The sequence below is a fragment of the Tamandua tetradactyla genome, chromosome 12 (assembly GCF_023851605.1).
Source record: "Tamandua tetradactyla isolate mTamTet1 chromosome 12, mTamTet1.pri, whole genome shotgun sequence".
Taxonomy (NCBI): domain Eukaryota; kingdom Metazoa; phylum Chordata; class Mammalia; order Pilosa; family Myrmecophagidae; genus Tamandua; species Tamandua tetradactyla.
The window spans coordinates 34,697,966-34,725,771 of record NC_135338.1 but is presented as its reverse complement, the minus strand read 5'-3'; the positions used below and the strand labels follow the sequence as shown (position 1 = coordinate 34,725,771).

The following is a 27,806-nucleotide window of genomic DNA, read 5'->3' as shown; positions in this document are numbered from 1 at the left end:
GGTGAATTGAAGTTGAGAACATGGGTTATCAGGTTGGAGCTTACTGTAAAGGGTCCTAGATTGTAAGCTCTTACAGCAGTCACATATACTCAGAAGTTGTAATTGTTATTTGTAAACTCTGAGATACTGAGCTGTTTGTATATAACCTGGTCATTCCCAGAAACTTTGGGTGTTTATGTGGCACCTGAGACTCAGAGCTCTAAAGCTATGACAGCCAGCATTACTCCATACAGGAACTGTTTAAAAAGTTGAAAAAGGGATCAGACTTCGAATAGAGTTATGAATGAAGTTGATCTGGATAAGACTGGGATAGATCAGAATACAGGGTAAAGATATCGTCCATATTTTAAAACTTCAACTTCTGTGTGAGACCAAAGGGAGAGATGTTTATTTCATTCAAAATTTATATTTTGGGTAGCATATTACTTAATTTTACTTGTATGGTCAGTTTAGTTGAACACCATAAGTACATGTAATCTTGAATAAGGCATGAGATCTTGTTAGTTTGTCCAGGTTAGTGTGATGTTCCGATATATCCTAGAGTGATTTGGGCAGTGAATAAGGAAGCATTTGCAAAATCCCCTTGGGGAACTGGGGAGAAAGGAGGAAATATTCAACTTCCCCATTTGGAGAATTCCTGATATTCTCACAAGCAGTGGGGACAACCAAATCAATAGGCTGAGCCCTTGATCCTGGGGTTCACCCCTATGAAACTTATTCCTGCAAAGGAGAGGCTAAGCCTACTTATAATTATGCCTAAGTGTCAACCCCAGGGAACCTCTTCTGTTGCTCAGACATGGCCTCTCTCTCAGTAGGTGGACTCACTGTCTTCCCCTCTTATGTGGGACATGTCTCCCAGGGGTGTAAATCTCCCTGACAACACGGGACAGAAATCCCAGTATGAGCTGGGACCCGGCATCATGGGATAGAGAAAGCCTCCTTAACCAAAAAAGAGAAGAGAGAAATTAGAAAAAATTGAGTTTCAGTGACTGAGAGATTTCAAACAGAGTCAAGAGGTTATCCTGGAGGTTATTCTTAGGCCTTATATAGATATCCCTTTTTAGCTTATGGTGTATGGAGTGGCTAGAGAGAAGTACCTGAAACTGTTGAGCTGTGTTCCAGCAGCCATGATTCTTAAAGTCAATGGTATAACAATACAGCTTTTACAAAATGTAACTGCATGATTGTGAAAACTTCATGTTTGAGGACATGGGAGAGATAAGGGGTAAAATAAATTAGGTATCTTGAAATACTAGTGGTCAATGAGGGGGAGGGGTAAGGGGTATGGGGTATATGAGTTTTTTTCTTTTTTCTTTTTATGTCTTTTTCCAGAGTGATGCAAATGTTCTAAAAATGATCATGGTGATGTATACACAAGTATGTGATCATATTGTGAGCCATTGATTGTATGCCATGTACAAACTGTATGTGTCTGAAGACTTGTCATTAAAAATATGTTTTTTTAAATTAACTTGCCTGAGGTCATGTAGTTTTAGGTAGCAGAGGTGGAGTTTGAACACACAGCAGTTGTGAATCCAGAGCCTGCCAGCTTAACCACTAGGGTTTACTCCACCCAAAAGAAGTGTCTAACAAAAATGTGTTAAAGGAAGGCATAAATAGACAGTCAGAATACTAAATTTTCATTTTCATTTTTAGTTTTGCTCTTTCTGCAGACTCAAGGGTGATATCTAAATGCTGCTACTATGTCAGTGCACTTCCAGAGCAGATGTCTTAGTTAAAAACACATCTCTACAGCCCAAGCAACCTGAGAACCAAGTCTAAGGGCTTTGGATAACAGGAAGAAGCCATAGTTTGTGGAATGTGATTCTTGTCATTTCTATTCATGCATTTGGCAAAGCAAGAAGAGTAAAACCAGAAAATTATAACCCCTTTAAGACCTAACCTTAAAAACCACCCAGCAAGCAACATCACATTTACATTACGCTCGCTCTGAGATCCACAGAACCACTCTTTCCATCACCATCCACAATTGATGCATGCCACAAAGCCCTGAGGGAGTAGATAAAATAAATATGAGTCTGAACCCTGGTGTGCTGAGCTGCCCTTGCAAATCCGTCCTGGTCATGGGTGGCAGTGTGCCAGCAGACAAACCCAGGGCTTTCACAAAAGGCAGGGAGCTCTGTGTCAACACAATGATGAAGGCTTTGGTCCTAATGGAATAGGACAGAACAGCCAGTCTCCACCTGAGGCCCTCCCTCCCCTAGGGCCCCACACACCTCATCTTCCTGCCCCTTGAAACTGGAAAGGCAGACCCTGCTCTTCTTGTCAGGAGGCAGCAAACTGGTTCCTACCCACCCAACCTCATTCTTCTTCTGTCCACTCCTCCCTTAGGCAGGCCATACCCTTAAGAAAGCTGAGCCTCCTCTCCCAAGAAAGTCAGTTAGAGTCAGAGATGGGCATGCGTCCTCAGACTTCAGAGCTTCTAGGAGCTGGCTCTCTGGTGCCGCAGGTCAGAAATGTCCCCATACCGGATAAGCAGATTTCCCCATGGCAGAGCCCCAAGACTGCAAGGCCCTTGTCAAATTTGTTCTCAAAATCTAATCTGGAATGAGCTACAGGTAACAGGCGTACCAGGAAAACATCACTTCCATTCCAGATTCCATTCTTCCAGGAGCTCAAGCCCCCACTGCACCCTCTCTTTTAAAAAGAAGCCTTCTTGTGAACGAACTGGTGAGACATGATGATGTGATGTAAAACAAGCCAGAAACAAAAAAGCAAATATTATATGGTCTCATTAGAAAATACTTATAAGAAAACTGGGGCCAGGATTGTAAACTCCTGAGCAGTCATATTTAGTCTGGAGCTACAATTGTTATTTGCAGATATTGAGAGGATGTGCTACATATGTATAATCTGGTATTTTCCTGGAACTTTGGGTACCAGTATAATGCCTAAGACTCTAAGCAGAAGTTCTGCAGATGTGAAAGTCAAGTTTGCCACATACAACAATTTAAAGGAATTGAAAAAGAGATCAGACTTTAATTAGAGATAAAAACAAAGCTGATTGGGTTGGGACTAAGGTAAATCAGAAGACGGGTAAAAAGGACATTATCTGTATTTTAAAATTTCACCTACTCTATGGGACCAAAGGAAAAGAAGTTCATTTCCTCCAAAACCTAAGTTTTCTGAAGCACATAATCTAACTCAACCCGTCTGAATAGACCATTTAAACAACCCAAACACATGGAGTCCAGAATGGGAACAAGGGACTGTAGTTCTGTATAGCTTAATGTAATGCCTGAATGCATCCCAGAGTATGTTGAGCAGATAATTTAAAAGTATCAGCAAAGTCCCTTGAGGGATGGGAGAAAAAATATGGGACTATTAAACTTTACCCCCAAGGAAACCCCTGATACTACCTCAAACATTAGGGACTACCAAGTTAATAGGTCAAGCCCTTGATCTTAATTAAGGCTTACTCTCATGAAGCTTATTTTTGTAGTGAAGAAGCTAAGCCTACCTATATTTATGCCTAAGAGTTACTTCCAGAGGACCTCTTTTGTTGCTCAGATGCAGCCTCTCTCTCTTTAAGCCCAACTCTGCAAGGAAAATCATTACCCTCCTCACTACATGAGACATGACATCCAGGGGTGAATGCTTCCTTGGTGGCGTGGGAGATGACTTTCAGGGATAAGCCTGGCCCTGGCAGCGTAGGATTGACAATGCCCTCCTGGCCAAAAAGGGGAAATGAATTCTAACAAATAAGGTGTCAGTGGCTGAGAGAGTTCAAATAGAGTCAACAGGCCACTCTTAACACAAGCTTCAGCTAGATATTGCTACTTATCATGGTTTGCCAAACCCAATCAAAACCATTCCTACCAATCCTAGAGAACACCTAGGGCTTTACCTGAGATCCTATAAATGTTCCATGCATTAGGGAACATTCTAACTTTTCAGAAACCTACAAACTCCAGATGGGTCCCTGGACTAAGTAAGTCCTGAAATGCAGAGGAGCCAGGCTTTCCAGGACATCAACTAGTTCCATCCCCCTATGCTATATTATTGACAGCCCCTTCCAGAATGAAAAAGTTAGAATGGCCATAACCCAAACACCCCTAAGACTGGGAGAAAGATCAAAGGAGAAGGTAGCACTATAATAGAGAAGATAGGATTTAACAGATGAGTATGACCGTTGAATCATTATATTGATATTTCTTATTAGTCTTCAGTGTTTTGGAGCAGCTAGAGGAAAGGCCTAAAATTGTGGAACTGTTACCCATTGTTGGTTACAACAACAACTAATTGTTGTGGTGTGCTTTGAAATTTATTGTGCGTTTTGTTTTTTGTTTTTTTTTTGTATAAATGTCACTTCTCAAAATCAAAAAAATATATATATAATAAATAAAATAAAAAAGAAGCCCTCACCTTTCCTCCTTTCTACCTCAACAATCTTCAGAGACATCAACACTCTAAGACAGTAGCTAACGGCTCGGGCTCTGAGATCAGAAAGTTCCAAGTTCAAATCCCAGCTCTACCTTGGACACGTTAATTCACTTATTTGTACCTATTATTTAATCCTTTAAAGGAGGATAATATTATTTAAAGCATAGGGGTATTTTAGAACTCAATCAGCTAGTTATCATGGACTAGCCAGTGGAATGCTTTGCACCTAGGAGGGGCTCAAAACCTATCTGCAAGCCTGGCTCTTTTGCCCTGCACCCTACACCCAGCAATGGCAACAGGCAAAGTGGACAGATTCTGGTAGATGCACAAGACACACTTGGCTTATTTATGCAATTGCATGAATCATCTGCCATGGGTTCAACAGTATGTCCTCAGGATATATTGAAGCCCAAACCACATGAACCTGTGAATGTGGCCCTTTATTTGGAAATAAGGTCTTTGCAGATAAGTTAAGATAAAGTCAAACTAGATTAGGATGGGCCTAAATCCAACATGGCTGCTGCCCTTATAGAGAAAGGGAAATTTTGAGGCACGAAGAGACACGCAGGGAAGAAGGGCATATGAGCATGGAAGCAGAGACTGGATTTATGCTGCCACATGCCAAGGAACATCTGGGGCCACCAGAAACTAGAAGAGGCAAGGAAAGAGTCTCTACTAGAACCTTCAGAGGGAGCAAGGCCCTACTGACACCCTAATTTCAGACTTTTAGCCCCCAAAACTATGAGAGAATGAATTTCTGTTTTAAGCCACCCAGTTTCTGGCAATTTGCTATGACAGCCCCAGGAGACTAGTACATCATCCTACCCTGGTTCTCCTCTTTCTTCCTTGGTTCCTTCTGTCTGCTCTTGTTCAATTCTCAGTCATCCTTGACTCCGTCCTCTCACTCCTCTTCCCAGACCCTTGGAAGTCCACTTTGGCTCTGCTTCCTCCTCCTCAACCTTTCTGGCTTGACTCCCAGGCAATGACAATCTCTTCTCCAGCCCACCTGTACAATGATTTCAGGTTTGCAATCCTCAACGTTGCACTGACCTCGCAATCCCTGCTCTAATTCCACCAAGGAGTCAGCCCTTTCTGAAGACTGAGGTCCAAGACCCCAGCCTGCAGTTCTTGGCTCTCACCAACCTACTTTTGAGCTCTTCCCAGTCCTATCTCCTCCTATTTCCTTTTATGTCCCTTGCATTCTAGCCACAATGGACTATTTGCTACTCCAACCATGCCATCCTCTAGTCTACACATTTGTCCAAGCCATTTCCTGACTTGGAAAGTTCTCCCTTCTTTTTGGGGGTGTGTGCATGGGCCAGGGTACCTAGGTCTCCCCCCTGTAGGCGAGCATTCTACTCTCCCTTCTTTTTAAATCTTTCAGGACCCATTTCAATGTCAGTTCCTTCTAAATTTTCCTTGATTATCCTAGCTAGGCATGAAATCCTTGCCCTAAACTCCTCTAATTCTTTAGTCTTCAGCTGTCTTTCTGACACTTACTAGTCCAGTGCCCAGTAAAGAGCCTAGGTGCTCACTCAACAAAAGGGTGTTGAATGAATGAGCTGCAGTTAGCTGGCATGTCCAGAGATGTCCAGAAAACCTCATTTCCAAACCAGATTTACCTGAGCTCAGATCCAGGAAAAGATGTGGTTGAAAACATAAATTTAGACAAGGTTCTCAAAGAAGATCTGCTATTTTTAAAAATATGGCTAAGGATTCTTTTTAAAATCAGGGTGCACGGGTGGTTTAGTGGTGGAATACTCGTCTTTCATGCGGGAGACCTGGGTTTGATTCCTGGACCATGCACCACCCCCCCCCAAAAAAAATCAGAGCCACATAAAAGGTAAACTGAGGTTCAATCTAGATTTCCACATACCAGGTTTGCTTACAGTCAATCAATACACAGGTGCAATCTTGAAGAACACAATATGATGCCATCCCCCCACCAAAGGGCATTTTTACATGACAGATAGATAGGTACACGGGATGTGTACACATATATCTACATGTCATTCACAATGGTCAGATGACCCAAAGATTAATCTGAAGGGTTCACCGAGTATGATTGTTGAGAACACAGCATGTCAGAAAACTTAAGCTACATAGACAAATGCAAGAAAATGTTTCTATATAAAGGGTCTTTTAAGTTCCTGCAGAATTCATGGGCACCACTGTCAGCTAACAATACAGGATACCTGATTTCCATTCCATACGAAAACATGCCCAGCCACTGCTGGGCTATAAGGGACATGTTCAGAAGAGAGCCAGGCTGCTTGGCATAGGCATCTCCAAGGTGTGGAAAGCATTACTACCAGAGGGAGGTCACCACTGAAGCTCCGTCTCCCAGAACCATGTCCACATGAAATTAGGTTCAGGTTGGGAAAGGACTCAACACTGATTGCCCATCCCCACATAACGGTGTGAACTTAAGCACCATAAAAGTGGTGCTTTCGAGGCAGGTCTGCATACTCCACAATTCTGGTACCTGGCCCTGCCTGCTATCACCAAGGGTCCCTTAAATGTCTGCTTACAATGAATAACTAACCAGAACCAAATGGAGCACAAAAGGAGGCTCCAGGGTTGCAAATGCAAGGGATGAGGTTAGAGTGCAGGCAGTTTGCATGCAAATCACCTTCGGTCCTATGGAAGAAGCTCAGCAGAAGGGTCCTCAGACTAAGTCTGTGGATGTCCCAGAAAGAGGCAAGGAGAGACCAAGGTGGCTGCTACAGCACCAAAACACTGAAGAATTGAGAACAGGGGCTGAGTTAATCATGACAACGAGCGCCCAGGCACCGAGGTCAGCAAGCACCCCCTAGGAAAATCCCATTATAAAAAAGAAAGCAGGGTGCAAAGCTTGCTCATATGACTGTATTTTTGAAATACTCAAATCCAAGCTCTTGGCTTCTTTAAAAAGGCCAGTTCAGGATTAAGGAAGTGGTAGACCTTCAGAAACAAAAAGAATTCCACTGATTTAGGGGAAAATCACTCATGAAAAGGGTGGATTTAAAAGGCTAAGCTTAGGTCTCTAAGGATTTAGGAAACACGGTCACAGCTGGTCACTTCCACACTTCCTTAGAGCCTCCTCAGGATTTGTCCTCAAATTTGTGATTATGATTGTAGCTTACACAATCACTTCTGGGTTTCTTTCCCTTTAGGAGAAAGAGGCTAGAAAAATGCAGAAAACAATCACTAATGAAGTCAGGTAGCCTGAAATCACTGATTCCTAGAGAAAATAAATACCAGCAGTAACAGCTGTTACTTACATTGGGCTCATTATACAACAGGCACTTTCCTAAATGCTATATATATGGTCATGAGCTCTTTTAATATTTATATTAAAATGGAAAGAACTGGCGTTTTAATAGCGTGTCCAAGGCCACAGAACTAGTGGTGGGGTTGGACTTCAAGCCTAGGCCATGAGAAACACAGTCTGTACTTTAAACCTTTGATGCTAAAACACTCAGGTCTTCATTTGACTGCTCTTTAAACAAGGAGGAAAGAAACTACTATGTACCAAGCACCTACTATGTGTTAGCCAATGTGCTAGATGATTTCTCATGTTATTTCATTTGATCCCTCTCACATCCCCCTGAAGGCAGCATCATTTTGTATTAGCTTGCTTTTTAAGTGACGTGAAGTGAAAACATCTCTAATTTGCCCAACAGTCACCCAGGCTCTAATGGCAGACCTGAGATTCAAACCCGTGGTCATTTAACTCTTCAGCTCTTAATGAGTAAGAAAAACACCACACCAGGGTGGACAATTTTTGTGGACTTCAGTTTCATATTCTGTAATTCAAGTGTCCCCTGTACATCTAGCTACTGCAGGAAGCAATGGTGAGTGATGTTTCCAACTATGGTCTGTCTTACTTGCCACTTAGTCATGCCCTACTTGTTCTTACGTAACATTTAGTTTAGTTTCTGTGTAAGTGTTGTGTCCACAACTGTACATTTAGCACCATGAGGACAGAGACACCGACTAACCCTTCCTTATGTCTCCCCCACACACACACCCCACACCCAGTATAATGTCAGAAACAGAGAAAGCACTCAAGAAATATTTTCTGAATGAAGAGATGACTCTGAAGACCATGCAGCCCAAACCCAGCCCAAGTATTACCTGTCTCTTCTAGAGCAGACAATGTGGGCACAGTAGAAGTCTTCTGTACTGCAAAAGTCCACTACCAAAAGAAAGCAGATGTGAGGCGGGGTGACACAAAGAAGCTCCAACATAGGGAAGCCCTCAAATCTGGGATTCCCGAGATCAGACATAGAGGCCACTGCAATAGGAACGGATCAACTTCCCTATTGAGTCTACTCTCAATAATTTATTAGCACCTACTGGACATTTAGCAGTAACAAAGGAGGAGGCAACAGATGTCAAGACAAAGAGCTCACTATCGCCAAGCTTATAGTCTATGTAATATACCTTGATCTCAACCTACAGCCTTGGTGCTGGGTTTCTTCCTCATCTTTAGGGGGTGCAAAGTAGCTGAAGAGCAGAGGTACCCTAGCCTGTAAACAGAGAAGATGCTAAGTTTAAGGGATGGGTCTGAGTTCTACAGGGAATTTTTTCTGATTAAAAAAATAAAAGGGCTTTATTTTTCAGGGGAACCCAATATTTGTCTCCTGCTTACAGTCATCCACTCTGAAGCCTTTTGGTATACACACTCCTCCCTTTTTATGAGCTGAATGCTTCCTCTTGAAATTGTCCTTATGGTGAAATCTGCAAACGTTCAGTCTAGGTCTCCTCTGAGAGCAGAAGTGAAGCCTCTTCAGCCTCACCTTTCACCGAGAGCCCCACTCACTGTTGGCTTCAACAGTCAAAGGTCCTTTTGTTGACAATGCTGAAGAGCAATGACCACAGGCTCACAGAACTTCCCCAATGACTCAGCTGGCGGAGAGGAAAAATGAGTGGGTGTCTTCCAAACCACCAGGCCCAGCAGAGAATGCAGAGCGTAGACCTCACTTTCTCCAAATGCAGTATCCAGAGAATTTTCCACTTTTGATGTAGGCAAAGTGCAAAGCTCCATTCAAATGCTTTGGCACCTCCTACCAACTCTGTCCCAGATACCAGCACACAGCAGCCAGATGACCCAACCCACAGTCTTGTAATTTCTGCTATGTTCAATTTGACCTCCCCCTGCCTTTTGACAGACAGTATGCATACAACGTGCTGTGATTCAGAAAACTAGTTTATGTGACAATAGATGTTTCTAATCCTCTCAAGCTTTCTTCTAAGTCTGTTGCCTTATGGACTGTCATGCACAAGACCCAGTTCCTCTTACTTGGGTGAGCTCCTCCAGTAATAGACAGAGAGGACCCCAAATCACTTTTTCCTAGGAAGTCATTTCATAAATTCACCTGTGACCCGAGAAAGAAATCTGGAGAGAAAAAGAAATCTAAACTGTGCACCAAGAAAACTGTTAGCCACCCATGTCTATCACCGTCCCAAGAAAGCATCACCATCAGGTTCAGGAACCCATTTACACAAAAAACATCTCCCACTCTCCTGCTTACCCTTCCCCATTCACTGCTGTATTCCTCAGTGCTCAAGAGATGTTGCTTGGCACAGGGTAGATGCTCAATAAATATTTAATAAGTAGATGGAGGCTGTGATGCACTGTCTCCCAAAAACCCAATGACATACCAAGGGAAGGAGGGCTTTCATCCATCAGCTCCCATTTGCCACATTTTCTGGCTGCCAATCAGGGAGGCACAGGGAGGGTGGCTGGAGGGGAATCAACCCAGAACAAATAGGATTCGATGGGAGAACACGGCAGAGATAAAGAGTGGCTCTCCAGTGGCCTGAATGGGTTATCTGTAAGCACAGAAGATCTGGCCGGGGTGGAAGCACCCTAGTAAAGACCATGGATTTTTGTTGGGTAACATGAGATATAGGGTCAGCGATACTTGAGGCACACTCTTCCCTGTGGAAAAATAGAGGAACTTCAGGAGAGATTTTGCTAAAGAGAAAGTGCAGTACCTCTACAAGGATGCGGGGCCCCCACCAATCTCCATTCATTGCCATTGATCACTGCTGCCTGTTAACTGGGAGGAACCTGGGAGAAACCATGATAAGTTCAAGACCACCAGGTGCCAAGGAGAAAAATTCTTACTCCTAGTCCGAGCTCCTGATGATGAAGACTTCATCATTTGGGTGCCCATGCCACCACTGCTATTTTCCAACATCAAAGAGAAGAGCCATCCTAGGCACATATCGACTGAAAAGCTGCATCTTGCCAGTTCTTGGCAAAAGGGCCAAAGGGTCTCCTGACAGCAAGCTGTGAGCTTCCTGGAATCAAAGGAACCAGAATGCGCCACAGGATTTCTGGAGCTGCAGAATCGCTCAGCTCAAAAGGATCAAGCAGCAAGTGCTGTTTCCTCTCAGTACTGATGAGAGAGCCTCTCCGGAATCCAGAAACTATGGGAGTGGCTCCCACCGCCAGAATGACCAGAGTTGATGGTAAAGGTCAGAATACAGAGCCCTATAAATGAGGGTGCGGCCACAAATCTAAGATTGCACTTCAATATAAGATATGATATTAGATGTGTACAGGGGAGCCCTTTGATTCTCCTGTCAAGGGACAAGTTTAGAGTCTTTTTTTTTCCTCTTTCTTTTTTAAGTTCAAGATAGGGCCCTAACAGGCAACATTTGCACAGTATTTCAGAGTTTTCAAGGCACTGCACAGCAGGTACCTCCAAACAACCCCCAGAAATCCATAGCAGGACCAACAGCCAGATGAGACACCTGAGGACTGTAAGAACAAGTTGTTTTCAGAGATGAGTTGAAGCTGAAGTCACAGAGTGATTAAGTGGTGAGGCCTACATCAGACCTTCTGATTGTCCCATTCCCAGCCCGGCTCTCTTCCCACTGACCCTTCCTGGGCTTCAGCAAGGCACCAAGTGGAACCATGTCCCAAAAAGACGTGGTGTGAGACTCAAGATGGTCCATGCTCTGTTGAGGTAATTTGCAATGGTGTTTGTTATATAACTGAGGAAGGTGCTGTCCTCTGTTTGGGCCATCATAAAACAGGTAACATATTTACTCTGCACCTCTTATCTAAGTTCTTTCTGGACCGTGAGTCAGAGGGCAACCTGAGTGAGAGGAGAGATGCCTCTGAAAGTTCCAAAACACGCTATCAGCCAGTGATATGGAACCTGAGAACACAACTTCCTCTTCCCTCATGACAGCCTTGAGAGAAGCAAGTGTGGGCAAGGATGGCCATCCTTTTCCACAAATACAGACAAGGAGTTGTTGAAATTCCTGTCCCAAAGCCACATGGCAAGGAAGAGCTGTGACCGGGGTGGTGTCTTACTCCTAGAGATACACACAGGAAGCATGAGGCTAGTGATGGGCTAGACGACAAGAAGTGGCTCCAGACAGCCAGGAAGCCCTGAATCTCCCCATGCCCCACTCCCCACCTTGGCCAGCCCCAAAAAGAAAGAGGCTTTATTGCCCACTACTCTTCCTGCAGACTGAATTCAAAGACTTTAGGAATTGAGGATGTAGGTAGAGGGGATTTTCTTAAGGGATCCAGGTACACATAAGAAGTAACGAAGATTAGTAAGATGGCTGGGTCAAACTGCATCCCCACTCCTCTACACCCAGCACCCACTCTCCCACCTCCTTGGGGCCAAGCCTGGCCAGTTACTAAATAATAATCACAGAGACCTCTCTAGAATCTGCCTTCCACAGTGAGGAGATAATGCCCCAAAGACACAACCTTCAACAGTGAAACAACAGGAACTGATGATGGAAAGAATGCTGACTGTAAAACTAGAAAACTCAAGTTGCAGTCATCCACCCTTTCATCCAAATATTGAGTTCCTACTGCATGCAAAGCATAGTCTCATGTGCAGCCATGGAGCAAGGGCTTTAGTTTCTCTGTCTCCGCTGCTAAAAGGGACTGACTTCCATCTACAAGTGTAATGATGTTGGCTCCAGCCTAACTCACTAGCAGAGAACAGACAGGCATGACTGCTTACGTTCACTACTTACAACCCAAGAGGAAGATCTATTAATAAATATTCCAGGGAGAGCAGACAAGATGTCCTGAGTGAAGAAAGATATAATAATGGGAATCTGGTGAGACCAGAGAGAATAATGCAGAACATAAGTTTGATGGAGAGGGAGAAGATAGATGTGGATTCAGGAGCTTTCACATATGCATTCCCTCGTTCACCTTTCACAGCAACCCTGAGAGGTAGGCAGGCATTTCTGTGATAGATAATGAAACTGAGGTGCCCTGCTGGAGGCCCCCATCTCAGGTCCTGGGCCAGGACCCAGGACTCCTCCAACTTCAGTGGAGAAGCATCATAAACACAGATTGCAAAGAAGTATTGTGAAGTCCCCTTGGGGGAATGGCAAGAAAGGGGGAAAATTCAACTTCCCTATTTGGAGAATTCCTGATATTCTCGCAAGCAATGGGGACAATCAAATCAATAGGCAGAAAAAAAAAAATCAATAGGCAGATCATCAACCTTGGGGCTTGTCCCTATGAAACTTAACCTAGCAAAGGATAGGCTAAACCTACTTAAAATTAGGCCTAAGAGTCACCCCCAGAGAACCTCTTTTGCTGCTCAGATGTGGCCTATCTCTCTCTCAGCCAACACAGCAAGCAAACTCCTACATTGGACATGACTGCCAGGGCTGTAAACCTCCCTGGCAACATGGGACAGAAATCCTAGAATGAGCTGGGACTCAGTGTCAAGGATTGAGAAAGCCTTCTCGACCAAAAGGGGGAAGAGAGGAATGAGACAAAATAAAGTGCAAGTGGCTGAGAGATTTCAAGCAGAGTGGAGAGATTATCCTGGAGGTTATTCTTATGCATTATATAGATAAGCCCTTTTTAGTTTAATGTGTATTAGAGAGGCTAGCGGGAAATGCCTGAAAATGTGGAGCTGTGTTCCAATAGCCACGTTTCTTGAAGATGAATGTATAATGATAGAGCTTTTGCAATGTGACTGTGTGATTGTGAAAACTTTGTGTCTGATGCTCCTTTTATGTACAGTATGGACAGATCAGTAAAACATATGGATTAAAAATAAATAAATAATAGGGGAACAGATGTTAAAATAAATTGAGTAGATTGAAATACTAGTGATCAATGAAAGGGAGGGGTAAGGGGTACAGAAAAAAAATAGGGGGAACAAAGGTTAAAATATATTGAGTAGGTGGAAATACTAGTGGTCAATGAGAGGGAGGGGTAAGGGGTATGGCATATATGAGTTTTTTCTTTGTTCTTTTTATTCCTTTTTCTGGAGTGATGCAAATGTTCTAAAAAATGATCACGGTGATGAATATACAACTATGTGATAACATTGTGAGTCATTGTTCACCATGTGTGGAACATTCATACGTTAAGAGTGTTCGTGTTCATATGTTGTTTTAGTTTGACAAAAAAAAAGAAGCAAAACAAAAAAACAGATTCCCAGGCCATCTCCCAAGAGCAGGGATGGGGGCATCAATTCCTTGGGCCCAAGAATCTCCATGTTAAATGAAGACCCAGGGGGTTCCACTCCTGGAGGTTCATGAATTACACTTTTTTAAAAACACTAATTTCCAGTGTCCCAGGGAAGGAAATCAAGAGAAAATTCTGAGCTACTGACTTGGGCCAGGCGTCCTTCCACAGGGATGGTGAGAAAGAGACATTGTGCTCCAGAGTCCAGCTCCACAGTAAAGAAAGAACTGGCTCCTGGTTAAGTTCACATGGGAGGCTCCATGAATATGTCTGCACCAAACAGGAAGCCCAGGACAAAGACCTGAGGAGACCTCAGGCCATGATACACAAGTGTATCATGGCCGCCCACTTCCTGTAGTTTTCAGAGCAGATGGACACAGCAAATGGCTTTATGCACAGATAGCTGCTTCCAATACCAAGGTTGCCAGAGGGAACCTAGTCATGCCAACCCAGTCATTATGGGCAGATGTCAGGAATTTCTAGAGGAAAAAAGGAAAGAAAAACAGGAGAAAGAACAATCTTCAACTTTGCAACAGCTTCTGTGCCCCTCCCTTCTGGAGCCAGCAGGACTGTCCAGGCAAAAGCAGTCGCCTGGAACTGAAAAGGGCTTGTGTTCACCTCTGTAGAGAAGGAACTGGATGAGAGCCAAAGCAAACACTGTTCCATCATGAGGTTCTGTGACACCCTGTCTCCAAGCCTAATTCCAAGAGGTTGGTAAGCCAGTGAAATGCACCCCTGCCTCCCATGTCTTCTTTTGCAGAGACAGATACTCCAGCTGCTACTTGCCCTCAAGCCAGAATGAGGTCACATCTTGAATTGTATGTGTGCATGGGGAGGGGAGGGAGGATTGTGAGAGGCTGAGCTGAAATTGTTGTACAATATAAATATGGACAGATGCCTGTCATAAGGTTGGAAAGCAGAAGAGTCTGGTTGGGTCGCCAGAGCCTGCAGGGTGCCTTCCTACATCTGAATGACTCACCATAGTCCTGTAGAAATGAGGACAGAGGGATGCACTGTTGGGTTGAGTTTGGAAATGGTGCTAGGTCAAAGTCAAGAAAATGGAGGATAAAGAAAGAAGGGGAAATGTCAGCTTTCATCCGAACCTTATGGTTCTTTATCATCCCTGATGGGGCTCTAACACTCATCCTCAGTTCACATGGGGCCGTTTGATGTTGAGGGTGGAGGGAGTTGAAGTCAAGGGAAAACATCCTGTTAACAGCATTGCTGGAAAAAGATCAAGACCCACACACTGGGAAACAGCCACATCCGCCTGATGTGCCTGGGCACCCCACGGTCTTCAGCGGAGTCTCAGGATTGTGAACCTAAGATCTGACATCGAGGAGCAGGGGTGGGCCCAATATCTGGGGCGTCCCAAACACCCAAAGGCTCACAGACCACAGAGGTCATCACCACGCACTGGGGAAATAATGTCATTTCCCAACTATTTTTTTGCAAAAAAACCTGCAACGCTTTTTGTTTGTGTAGGTCTCAAGTGTCCATCAGGCCTGGAAAGTTCCTGGAATGGCTCCCCTTCCCCTCTTCACCCAAATTCAGCTCAACCACCACTTCTTCAGGGACGCTGCCCTGATTGCTCCCCACTGCACACACCCGGGGAGGGGGAGGCGCGTTCCACCCCATCCTTTGGTTCCTTCAAATGCCAGGCACAAGGACCTTTCTGTCGGCTCTTTGTGTCTTTAAGTGTTTGCTCTCCTTCTAGATCAGTAGCCAAGGAGGGCAGGAGCCACTTAGCTGTACTGATGACAATACTGATAACAGCTGTCCTTCAGTGAATGCTTCTTATCCGATTCATCTTGCTCTCGGAGTGCACCCTGAGACATCAGGCAACTTACCCCTCTCATCCATCTTTAGAAGTAGGCAATGTTATCTCCACCTTACAAAAGAAGGAGTCAAAACTTAAAAGACCAAAAAAAAAAAAAAAAAAAAACACAAACCCAAAAAGTGACCTGTCTAAGGTCACAGAGGAGAACTAAAGACCACGTTTCTCAACTACCCCAGGCCTGGCACAGTTCACGGCACACAGTCAAAGTCCAATAGTTCTTCGGATTGGAGGTATAAGAAGCAAGCCACGCCCCGAAGTCAGCCAACCAAACTGTCCCTTAAGGGATTGGTCACCTTCATTCCTTTCAAGTAATGAAAACCTGTTTATTAATTTGTCCATCTATTTGCAAGCCCTGTTGTGCCCAGAGCCCTGTGAGACCCAGGGGAGATGGGTTTCCCATCTAGTTGGAAGAGGAGGGGGAGAAGAGAGGAGGAGGGGGGGGAGGAGGGAGAGGAGGGGGAGAAGGGAAGGAGGGGGAGGAGGGAGAAGAGGGGGAGGAGGGGGAGGAGGGGGAGGAGGGAGAAAATACACAAGCCACCAGAAACAAAGGCCAGTGACCCAGTAAACTCAGTGAGTACAAAGAGGGTCAGGGGGACGCCCTGGTGGGAACAAGAAGGCCAGCAAGGATCAGTGGGATCAGTGGGCAGGAGCCAGAAGATCACCCACCCCGTCCTAGCAGTGTCTATTCAAGTAGACAATTAAGAGGTCAGACTGGTCAGAGCAGAGAGAAGAGGCCGGGAGATGACACGAGCCTGGGTAGATAGGAACGGGGAGGTTGTGGGGTCCTGGAATGTGACACTGAGGGCTTAGACTCGATTCCCTGGACCTGGCAGGCCCTGACACAGAGCCCAGGCAGAAACCAGGCCAGCCTGAGCCTCCTGCCAGGGCACTGGGTTGAATGTCAAAAAAAGAGAAAAGGATTCCGAGCAACTGCAATGCACTGGGGCCTTTTTTTCCCCAGAGGACTTCAAGAAGATTCTGGGCACCTTAAATGAATGCGATTTATGAACGTGCCCCCCTCCAGCTTCTCCCTTCAGTCTGAACAGTGAGGGGCTGAGCTGCCAAATGCTTCCACTTGGACGTGGGATTCAGCACACAGCACAAACTCAGAAAGCCAGCCCTGATGAAGAACTGGCTCCAAGCAGGAGAGTCGCTTCCCCACTGCGCACTGGTCCTGTCCTGGTGGGTTAAAAAAGTGCCTGATCACTAGCCTTACTTGGAGACCATTTGAAAACGCAGGTGCCTTGGCCCCCTCCCCTAGACAGCCTGGTTAAGGAAGACATGGGGGAGGGGAAACCCCAGGCCTGGGTATTTGCATAGCCCCATGGGGGAGGTGAGTGATCGAACACTTTTAGGAGCGCCCGGGGCTGGTTTCCTGCCAGAGTCACTAAGCTTCTGAGTTTGTTTCCACCTGTCAACAACCATCTTGGGTGAGGGCTTTCCAAGGAAGGAGAGGGCCAACTGGAATTCTGTTCCATTTAGCCCTCCCTGGAAGTCTCAACTCGGCAGTTCTATGTGATCCACAACACAGGAGGTAATAAAAAACCATTCTGAATTTGTTACCAGCATTTAAAAACAGCCTTCACCAAAAAGATCCATATTTCCAGTTTCTCCCTAAGGGGAAAAAAATGAGAAATGGCAACACTGGTCATGCGTCATATGTCAACAAGTGGCTGGAGCTTAAGCAGCTGCTGCCTTTAGATGACACATGTGTTCTCGTGTTTGCTGTGACCCCATCACATTCTGGAGTCATTTTCACCAAGCCTACCGCACCTGAGGGTTTTGTTCTGGCCCTACTCCATCTCATTTGGGTCCCCACTAGCCTGGTTTCGCTCTCCCGGCCACTGCCTACTTCTCTCTTTCTTCCAATGCCTAGAGGGAGGCTGGAATGTGGTCAGTCACGAGGATGGGCACTTAGTGTACCTTAAGGAACAATGACAACCAACAAAAGAGCACAGCAGAGTTTGCCTTCACAAACCCTTCCCAACCTCCACTCAGACCTTGGAAGACATCTAACACTAGAAGATCAGAAAGGGCAAGTTTGGACTTTATTATACCCCAGCAGTCATGATTTTGGAATAAGATTTAGGCTGACTATTCCATTATGACCTTGACGCCAGAGTCAACCCGGGAAGTTCTCAGCCTCTCTGGGGGACGCCACATGGTCAGCCAGTCTAGTAAACACAATCTCCTCTATGGTTGGAGTCAATTTCCTCGAGCCTCTCTTTATCTGCTAGAATCCGATTTCCAGTGGTGAAAGAGCAGGCCTGTTCTAGACCTGTGCTGTCCAGCCTGGCCAACAAGCGCTTCCTATGGCTTGCCGGAAACGTGGCTAGACCCAACTGTGATGTGTTGCAAATGGAAAATACACACCGGTTTTCAAAGACTTTGTATGAAAAAAGGAGCGGAGAATAGCTCATTAATCATTTTATTATATTGATTACATGTTGAAATGATATTTGATACATTGGTTTAAATGTATTACTAAAACTAATTTCATCCATCCTTTTTATGTTTGTTTTAACATGGCTAATAGAAAATTTAGTTGTCCATGTGGCTTCCACAGAGCTGGCTGCTTGCTCCCTCCACGCTGCAGGCCCCTTATCTGAGCTGGGGCTGGCCTTGAAGACCACTTCCAGCTCCTCCATCTATTTTGTCCCGTGCTATTAAGTTATCACAGGCGCTGACACAAGGCTTTCTTCCAACCTTTGGCCAGTGACAATGTATGCATATCACTCAAAAAACCCACACAGATCATTTTCCCTTGAAACAATGGAACAAGTGTTGCTTACCAAAAAAAAAGCCAGGCTGTTACCACCTGGGAACAACTGGTGCACCAAGAAAAAGGAAAAAGAGCTTCAGCAACACCCAGGTTCTCCACTGGCCTTCCCTCTCACACCCCAGATCAGGATTCACTGCTTTCTCCCTTCCAGAGTCCCAGCCCCACCTTCCTGACCATGCAGGTGGGGTAGGCTGAGAGCTCTCTAGCACCTTTCAATGAAGTAGTTGAGGTGACCACATTAATACTGGGTATTTCAAAGCAGAAGCCCTCAAACCCTGGCGAAAACTGTTGGAAACTGGATTAGCCACAACAACCACTGAGACAATGGGGCAAAATTACAATTTTAGAATTTTCCTTTTTCATTTCCTTTCTCTCTCTTGCTCTCACTCTCTCTCTTATATATGCTTTATCAACACAAAGATTCAATATTGGCCCACTGACACGGACTTTGGAGGTAGACCTGGGTTCAAATCTCCCTTCTACCATTCACTGTAGGACCCCGGATAAGGTTGCTCAATTTATCTGGGCCTCAGTTTCCTCACCTGTGAAAATGGGGACAATTCCACCTACCACAGAGAGTTGTCAAAGAACCAGCAGATGAAAAAGTGTCTTGCACATAATACGTGCTTATAGATATTAGTTTCCTTTCTCTTCTTCACCCTTTCCCATAGCAATTCCCATAACAATTACACAAAGAAGACACTGGAAACCTCACAGAGGTTTCTTCTATTCATGGTCTCTTTTGCTTTTTATATGTGTCTTTGTACCTGGTACAATTTTAAAATCTGATACATTAAAAATATATATATGTAGACTGGAAACTCTGTGGAAATAGGGATTAATTTTGCAGCTCTAGGACACCATTTGGCAAAAGGCAAGTGTACTATGTAAATGCTGCATGAATGAGTGTCAAAGTGAAGTGTGCTGGTAAGAAAGAGTTATTCTGTGGGATGGCACCAGAGGTCTGTTTAGACAACTTGGGGAGCCCTTTTCTCAGCAGCTAATCTTGAGGTGCCTGTTAATATTCCTCCTCCATGCAGCTCTGCTTTCCTCAGAAAAAAAGGTGAAAACACACACCTTCCTTTTGTGGAGAAGTCATCTCCACAAAAGGAAGCACAAACAATTCCAATTCTCATAATGTTTAACATGGCACAGAGAATTAAGCCTAAATGATCACACTAAATAGATGACTCCATGATGCAAATATAACCTGTCAGAGTGTTTTTAAGTTTAAAATTCTTAGCATTTCCTGATCTTGATGGGGATGGAGATGGGGAATGAATAATTATTGCTATTAAAATGTAAAGATATAACTGGTGTTAAAGTCCTTCGCAGGTGTGTGAAGAAGGATGTGAAAAACTATTAGTTTGGGCTTTACAGTTAACAAGAAGTGTTGGATTCTCCTATCTCAGGCCAACTGATAGGGCGTCTCCCAGTCACTCTCCTGTCCCCCCACCCCCATCCCAAGCAGTGGGTTTAAAATTGCTGTGACCTGGACTGAATTCTATCCTGCTGTTAATAGGGAGATTGAATCCTCCTGCAGCTTGCAAACTTCCCCCTTCATCCCCCTGCTTTAAAGGAAAGATGCACTAGTATAAAACCAACCAGCAGCGCTGCAAGGGGGATGTTAAAATTCACAGTCAGATCACCTTGGAAGATGGGCTGGTTATTGGTAAATGTCCCCCTCAATACCTATTTGTAAATTGCCCCTAACAAAAAATCCAAGTAGTTTCATACCAAGGCCTCAAATTAATCTTTAAAATATTCAAACCAACAGGTGAAAATGAGGGGTAAGGGATTTTCGGTTGCTTGTGTGCTAAAGGTGGCCTCTCTGTTTGCTTTTATTTATTGCTAACACTATCACTCAGATGGTAGAACTCAAATCGGGAAAGGGAAATTCAGCACCTGGTTAGCTTCCTGCTGGTAAGATGAATAGAATGGAAATACGCGTTCACAAAAGTTTTGGAAAGTTTCTGTCCCAAATGACAAATTGTTAAGTGAAAGGCGAAAAATTCAAGCTGAAATTAACAAGTAAGAGAAAATGGGCCTATGAGTACTCAAGGTTACTGGTAATTTACTGACCACACAGCCACGGCATGTACTTAAGAAGTGAGGCAGGAGGCAGCGGATCAGACAAGGAAAAATTTGTTTCAGACATCTAGAGAAGGCAATCAAATCCATTTTGATTTGTCTGGAAAACATACCGAACTTTCCGGGTCCTAAGAATATCGCCATACAAAGAATTTGGGAGTCTCCTAAAGGTAAGAAGAGAGAAAGCTTGCAGCATGCCTGACTGATACCAGAAGCTTTTCTAGGCCTTGGAGATTCAGTCCCATTGGACTTGGTTCTAAACCTCAGGGAAGGAGTTAAGTGCGAAGCACTGCTGCCACTCCCCTGGCTTCAGCTGTGTGTAAAAGAAGGACAGTGTGAAGTACCGTCATGGCATGGCTCCACAATTGCACATTCACAGTACACAAGATACAGCCTTCCAGGAAAGTTGGCTCAGCTTTCATGACACCAGAATAGGCTACATGTAGTCAGAGCCCACATTCTGCTGCCCCAGGAAAAAGAGCTTGACTCAAGCAACGCACGTAAGCGGGTGAACAAGTTCAGGAATGAGATCGTCAAGGCAGGGTATGGACTAGAAGCTTTTGGCTGGGGGAGGTGACGTGGGGGGGAGGGGAGGCCCCCTCCTTTTGTTTCCCCACACTTCTCTTACACAGCCACCAGTCACAATCACCCACTCGCACTGTCAGTCACACCCGGTCACAAAGTCAACCAGAGTCACAGACACCTCCGGACATCCCCAAGCTCCTCTACCCACCTGGTTGCCAAAGACAGCCATGGAGCAGGCCGTGGACACCTCATTGGCCCCGAACCAGACGGAAGCGATGCGGGAGGGCATCCCCAGGATGAAGACCTGGGCCACGGAGCAGATGACCTGGCCTAGCATGGTGACAGGAAAGAGGTGGGGCTTTAGGCTGCCCAACTTCACCCAGGCCCCCAGGCAGTTGAGAGCGGAGCCGGTGAGGGCGATGGTGCGCAGGCCGAACTTCTCCAGCAGCCAGGCCACCGGCAGGAGCAGAGGGATGTAGGTCAGCATGTAGCACATGGACAGCCAGTCGATTTGAAAGGTACTGACCCCATAGAAGTTCATGAAGATGTTACTGATGGCGCTGTACTGGATCCACTGGAAGGCGTTGCACATGGAGTAGCAGCTGAACAACAGGACCACCGCCCAGCGGCGCTTGCTCAACTTGATCACGCTGAGGTCCTCCGGGCCAGAGCCACTGCATTGGGCCAGGCCGCTGGCTTGAGCTAAGGCACTGGGGTGAGCCGAACTGCTGGGGTAGGCAGAGACGCTGGGGTGCATGGAGACGCTGGGGTGACCGGAGACGCTGGGGTGGGCAGAGACGCCGGGGTAGGTGGAGATGCTGGGATGGCCCGAGACTCCGGGTTCTGCTTGGAGGGCGGACTCCGGCGTCGGGGCCTCATCTCTCTCCTCCCGGTTGAGATCTTCATTCACCATGACCACACCGTCCCCTAGAGCACTGGGCCCAGAAGTTCCGGACACGTGCTGAGGACTCCCGACAGTCTTAGGGGACAGGGGCCTCCGCTGTTCCCCTAAAGCCGGCGGGGACTTGGCACCCGCTTGCTCCAAAAGACCCGGCAAGTCTACGGAAAAGCTGCGAGGGAGGCTCCCGGCGCCGAAGCGCACGCTCCTGCTCCCACTTTTTCCCGGGTCTCTCTCCCCTTACCCGCGGCAGCCGCTGCCCGCCAGGCCAGCTGCACACGCCCCGGTCCGGCCCCGGCCGCTCCTGCCCCGGCTGTCGCCAAGGTCTGCATACGTTCAGTCCCTCCGTCCTCGAAGAAGTTCGCTCTTAGGGCAGCCACTCCGCCCGGCTCTGAGCTACCCGGCGGGCTGGGGCCTCGCCCCCTCGGGCGCACGTGACCGCCCCGCCCCTGTCCTGCCCCGGCTCCCTCCACCTCCCCACTCCCTCCACCCCACCCCCACCCCCTCCGGCTTCCTCGGGCCGGCAGCGCAGTTGTTTCGCCACAGGCTGCGGGGTGCATTCCTCCCCCACGCCCAGGGTACCATGGAAACCGCCCGGCTATCCCCCACCCCTGCAATGCCACCGACTTCATTTGCCCCTTTCCCAGGGGAGCCCCGCAAGAACTTCCCTGCCCTCCGCCCTTCCGAGGCCGTCCTTCCCCCAGACAGTCTCCGGAGCGCTCGGGTCGCCTCCCCTGCGCGCGGGCACCGAAGGCCCCGGCGACCTCAAATTGCGCGGGGGAATCAGAGAGGTTGTCATCTTTCGACGTCTAGGCTGGACTCCCAACCCCCCTGCTGGGGTTTCGGTATAAACCGAGTGGTGGGTTCCCCAGTCTGTTCCGCTACTGGAGTAAAGGGGAGTTGCAGAAAACTCATTGTTTTCTCTGCGGATATGGTCTTTTCTGGGGGACCTCAGGTTTGCACCCAGTGTTAGGGAGGGTTATTATTTCCTGATGGCTTCCCGGGCAGCCTCAAAGGTGCAGGACCCGAGACTGGAAGGCGGAAGGGAGTTCCGAGAAGCTGGCGGCGGTCGCCTAAAGAAGTGCCCAGCGCAGCGTGTTTTCTGAGACGGCCTTGTGATGGTCATTGAACCCGTGGAACCCTAGGCTGCCACCTGCTGGTCCCTCAACTCTCACCGCCGCCAGAAAGCCCGGCCTGCAGACCAGAAGAGCCCCCTCGGCCGGGATCCATTTCCGGCCTGATAGTGGTTCCGAGCCCAGATTCTCCCTGGATTCCAACCTGGGTTTAGCTATTCCTAGACACTTAGCGTTGTTCAGGGTAATCAATCTCTCTGTGCCTCAGTCTCTTCATCTGTAAAGTGGGAATGATGAAATTATAGAGCCTAGGTGTTTTGAGGCTTGAGTGAGTTAATATAGGAAAGCATTTCGAAAATTTCTGGCAGACAGTAAGCATTCCAGCAATGTTGGTTGTTGTAACAGTGAAATAGCTGATCTTTACTGGACTGTGCTAAACACCATTAACAAATTATCTCACGTATGCCTTACAGTAATTTTGTGATATAGCTCCCATTGTTTCCCTGCTCCTGAAGAAGTCCCAGCTAGTCTAACAAAGCCATGATTCTCCGTCAAGTCTAGCAGCTTTTCATCTGGAAGCTACAGCCTGGCTTCCCAAGTGCAGTCTGCAGACCAGCAGCGTCGCGTTGGAGCTCCTTAGAAAGCCAGAATCTCGGGTCCATCCCAGACCCACCGAATCAGAAGCTGCATTTTAATAAGATCCCCAGGTGACTTATTTAAATATTAAACTTTGAGAGCCACTGGATTACACAGCTTCCTTTTTATTTTTAAATTTCAGAACAGAAATGAAGAGGCTCCCACTTGTGGTTGATAAAAGAAAAACTTTGCATGCAATTTAGGATCTCACAGCTTTATTGAGTGATTCATGAATGGGGAAGCACCCTACTCCGAAAGTGGAAGGGAGCGCCGAGGGAGTGGAAACGGGAAGCTCTTACAGAGGGACAGCAAAAGCAAGTGAGGAAATGTTCTGACTGACTGACATTACGTTTCCATTTCACACAGGGACATTGATTGGTTTGGTAAGCTTGTCCATTCTTAATAAGCTGTCTCTAGTTTTACCAGCAACCCCATAGGATGTGTCCCATTTTCTTGGGAAACCCTTGCAGATCGATTATTTGTTTCCTCTGGAAAAGCGCCTGTGGGAATGGGGCTTTGTCCCAGCACAGGGGGCCATTCTATTTCACTTAAGGTAGAAATTATGGGGCTTGTAATGGAATGTTTGAGGAGGAATCCATGCCCATCTAAGAATCTCTATTCCAATTTAACATCTCCTGTTCTCAAAATTTCTTCACTGTTTCCTATCATTCTCCAGGGAGTACAGAATCTCCATTTTTTTTCCTTGGAAGGCCTTCTCATTGTTCCTTTTATTATTATTATTATTATTAAAGAAGTTGTACGTTTATAGAAAATTATGAATAAAATATGGAGTTCCCATATACTATCCTATTACTAACATGTTGCATTAGTATGGTGCATTTGTCTTGTTGTTTCTTTTCTGTCGGTCAGCATGGGCCCTCTCCCAAAACTCTCCAGAAAACATTTTTAACTTCATTTTGCATATGAAAAAACTGAGGCCCAGAGATGCAAAACGTATTTCTCAGAGCCTCACAGCTAATTAGTATCACAACAAGCACCGGTAGGACAGGTTTCCCAAGTCCCTGTCCACATGGTCTCTCCCAGCACATTCCTTCAGTTTGGAGGAAAATCCCAAGGGATCTAACCTGGGATTCAAGCAGTAATTGGCATTGCCTTTTGTGGTGAAGTGAAATCCATGAGATCTGAATTTGAAGTCCTGTTCTGCAACTATTGTCATTAATAGCCAGGGGACGTTATTTAACCTCTCTAGCCCTCACTTTCAGAACAAGGATTAAAATGACGATTATGAACACCTGCCTTGTAGGGTTATGAAAATTAAGCACAATGATAATGTGTATAAAGTGTTTTCCATAATAATATTCCGGTAGCTGTCAGGGAGGAACTGACTCCCAGCTGATTCCCATCAGGGGGAGGACAGCTATATAAATTCTGGGTAGATATTTACATAGAAATATTGTGTATCCATCAGTTGGAAAAAGCATTAATTGAGCAGCTTATCTATGCATATGTTCTATCCTTAGGTATCTGTAGGTACACACTGAAGGGAAATGAGAAATGTATTTTAGAGATTGCTTCCTGAAAAGGGGCTCTGGTTTCTGGCTCTGTCCCAGCCACCCCTGGAGCTTGAGGGAACCTCTAGTTTGAACTTAAGCTTTCCTCACCACTACAGGATAGTAACAAAATCTGTCCTCCAGCAGCTAACAGCAACTGCTAACAGCAACTGCTGGCAGTAATGACAGAGCTTGAGTCTAAATGTTACACTCTCTCACTGGTATCTTACCACTGGCTGGACAGGGGCAATAGATGTAGGACACACAGAGCTTGTTAAGTGTACGAGAAAGCGAAATTACCAATGAAATGAATCAGGTTGAGACACTGTTATTTCCTCTTTTAATAGACCAACACTTGGAATGGTAAAAATGTTGCCCTTCCTAATCCCATGTAACACTGTATCCTCATGAATATTCGGTTTGCCTTATCTCATGTACTTACCATCAATTTCAATCTCTTTAAGGACTTGTATATATCCTTTTATCCCCTGGAGCATTCAGTGAGATGTGTAATTGCATTGAATTACACATCACTGTGGCTATGTAAGGAAACACAGGAGAAAAAGATACAACAGGCTTTGAGAGACAGAGAGAGAGAAAAAATAAGTTTCGTGAAAAGAATCAAGTGTCAGAATGTTATTGACTTATCATCAATCCTGAAAGCCAGAAGTCAATGGAGCAAGGTCTTCCAAAAGAAAATTGTTTCCTGCCTAAAATTCTATACCTAGTCAAACTATCAAAAAATAATAAAACGTTTTTAGACATGCAAAGTATTTTTTAAATGTGCTGCTTTCTCCTCTCACTCAGGAAGTTACTAATGGGTGCTTTCCACCAAAATGAGGGAAGAAACCAAAAGAGAGCAAGATGTGGGATCCAGGAAACACAGAATTCAACACAAGAGGTAGGCAATGGGAATCCCTAAGATAACGGTAGAGGGAAAAAAAAAGATGCCTGATAGAAAACTGCTGTTTTTGAAAATACTGAGAGGAAGACTACACAACTGCAAGAGAATCAGAGGTTGAATTAGTAATAAGCAAATAAAACTACATAAATGCCCAAATAAGACCATGATTAAGTCCAGTGAAATAAGAAGCTGCGGAAGAGAGAAAAAATAATAAACACGGTAGACCTTAAGTTGCTCAGTTGTGACTAGCATGTATATGGTCATCATAATGTGGATGCTGAAAGTTGTGGACACCAAAAGTATGTTCTAGCTATGGTGGAGGAAGGGGTGCAGCGAAATGGGGAGTGGGCACATGTGTGGTAGAGACAAGAGTGGAGTAAACAGAGCTAAATCCTTGTCTGCCATATCAGAAAGTCAAGAGGTAATGCCTAACATGGAAAATATGGGGAAGTATCAATATACCCATGTCATTTAGAGTTATGGAAGCAAATACCCCAATAAAATAGCTAATAAAAGAGTTGAAAATAGTTGCCTCAGGGGAGCAGGAAGTGGGTGGATAACTGTTATTTTATTTATTTTTTTTTTGCCTGGGCAGGCACCAGGAATCGAACCTGGGTCTCCTGCATGGCAGGTGAGAACTCTGCCACTGAGCCACCGTAGCCTGCCCGGTAACTGCTATTTTTGATGCATAACTTACAGAACTATTTGATTCTTTAAACTATGTATAACTTTGATTTAAAAAAAAAAAAAAAACCTAAAATTTTAAAATTGTATCAAATTGAATGGAAATTGAGTTCCTTCACTGGGCCCAAAAGATAATGTCAAGGGGTATGGCCTACTCCATCCTGCTTTTCATAAAAATTGGTGCTAAAATGGGGCCTCAAGACTCCAACCCATGAAACACAGGGACACCTTTTAAGACCACATGCAAGTCTTCCTTGACCCCTTCTGGCCTTCTTTCTGCATCTAATGTTTTTTATCCTTGAGGATTCTGAGGGGGTCTTGTCCCTTCCACTCATGACTCAGCCCCACTCCCACCCCTCCCCTCTTCATCCAAAGAACCATGTCAAGGCCTGCTTCTCCAGAAATCTCTCTGTCAATGAATAGCACTGCAGCTATGAGCCAGCCAGCCCTAAAGACTGGGCATTACCCAGACCCCTCACTTCCCTCTTAGTGTCCACTGGGCATTGTTCAATGTCCGCTTACCATCTTACCTCTTTCATTGCCACCATCTCAGTTCAGACTTTCATGGTGTCTCACCTTGATCCCACTACTGCCTGCTCCTCATTGTCCATATCCCTTCCCCAGGGATATTTCCACCAGGGCTTTCCAGGGCTTTCCCATTCTCCTCAGGTATCTTGGCTGCTTGAATCCTCCAGTGTCCACCCCCAGCTCTAGAAGGCTTAGACACACACAGCCTTTATGATGTCGCTCCAGCCTCAGCCCCACCATCGCCCAGTCCACCTTTTGCTCCCGGCAGGTGCAACCACCTGCGGCTCCTTGAGAGCTTTATGGACACATTAGTCCTTGCACATGCTGTCCTTCACAGTGCAGGACAAGCATCACCTCCTCCAGGAAGCCTTCCCCAGTGCTCCAAGTAGGATTTAGATGCTTCTCTACCTTTCGGGTAGCTCCTGGCACACTCTATCTTAGATGTTTATTTACTTCGCCACGCGCAT

The 27,806-nt window shown here is 45.7% G+C and overlaps 1 protein-coding gene and 1 long non-coding RNA gene across 7 annotated transcripts in view; one reads left to right on the top strand and one right to left on the bottom strand.

The window, feature by feature from the left end:
* Positions 1-27,536, bottom strand: part of FLVCR2 (FLVCR choline and putative heme transporter 2) — a 61,510-nt gene extending 33,974 nt beyond the window's left edge. The window contains exon 1 of one of the 5 annotated variants that reach the window (XM_077123102.1): positions 27,342-27,536. In XM_077123102.1, coding sequence (XP_076979217.1) covers positions 27,342-27,359 — 18 coding nt within the window. In that variant the 5' untranslated portion in view covers positions 27,360-27,536. Of the gene's footprint in view, positions 1-21,313; positions 22,460-27,341 lie in introns of those variants that run through there. The other 4 variants (XM_077123101.1, XM_077123100.1, XM_077123099.1 and 1 more) reach the window with 4 other exon arrangements.
* On the top strand, positions 21,253-26,347 carry LOC143652029 (uncharacterized). Of its 2 annotated transcripts, none has more exons than XR_013160368.1 (3): positions 21,253-21,820; positions 23,855-24,030; positions 26,031-26,347. It is a non-coding gene; the product is annotated as an uncharacterized LOC143652029 (long non-coding RNA). The 2 variants fall into 2 exon arrangements; XR_013160367.1 differs by having other exon boundaries at positions 23,855-24,095.
* Positions 27,537-27,806: the final 270 nt, after the last annotated feature.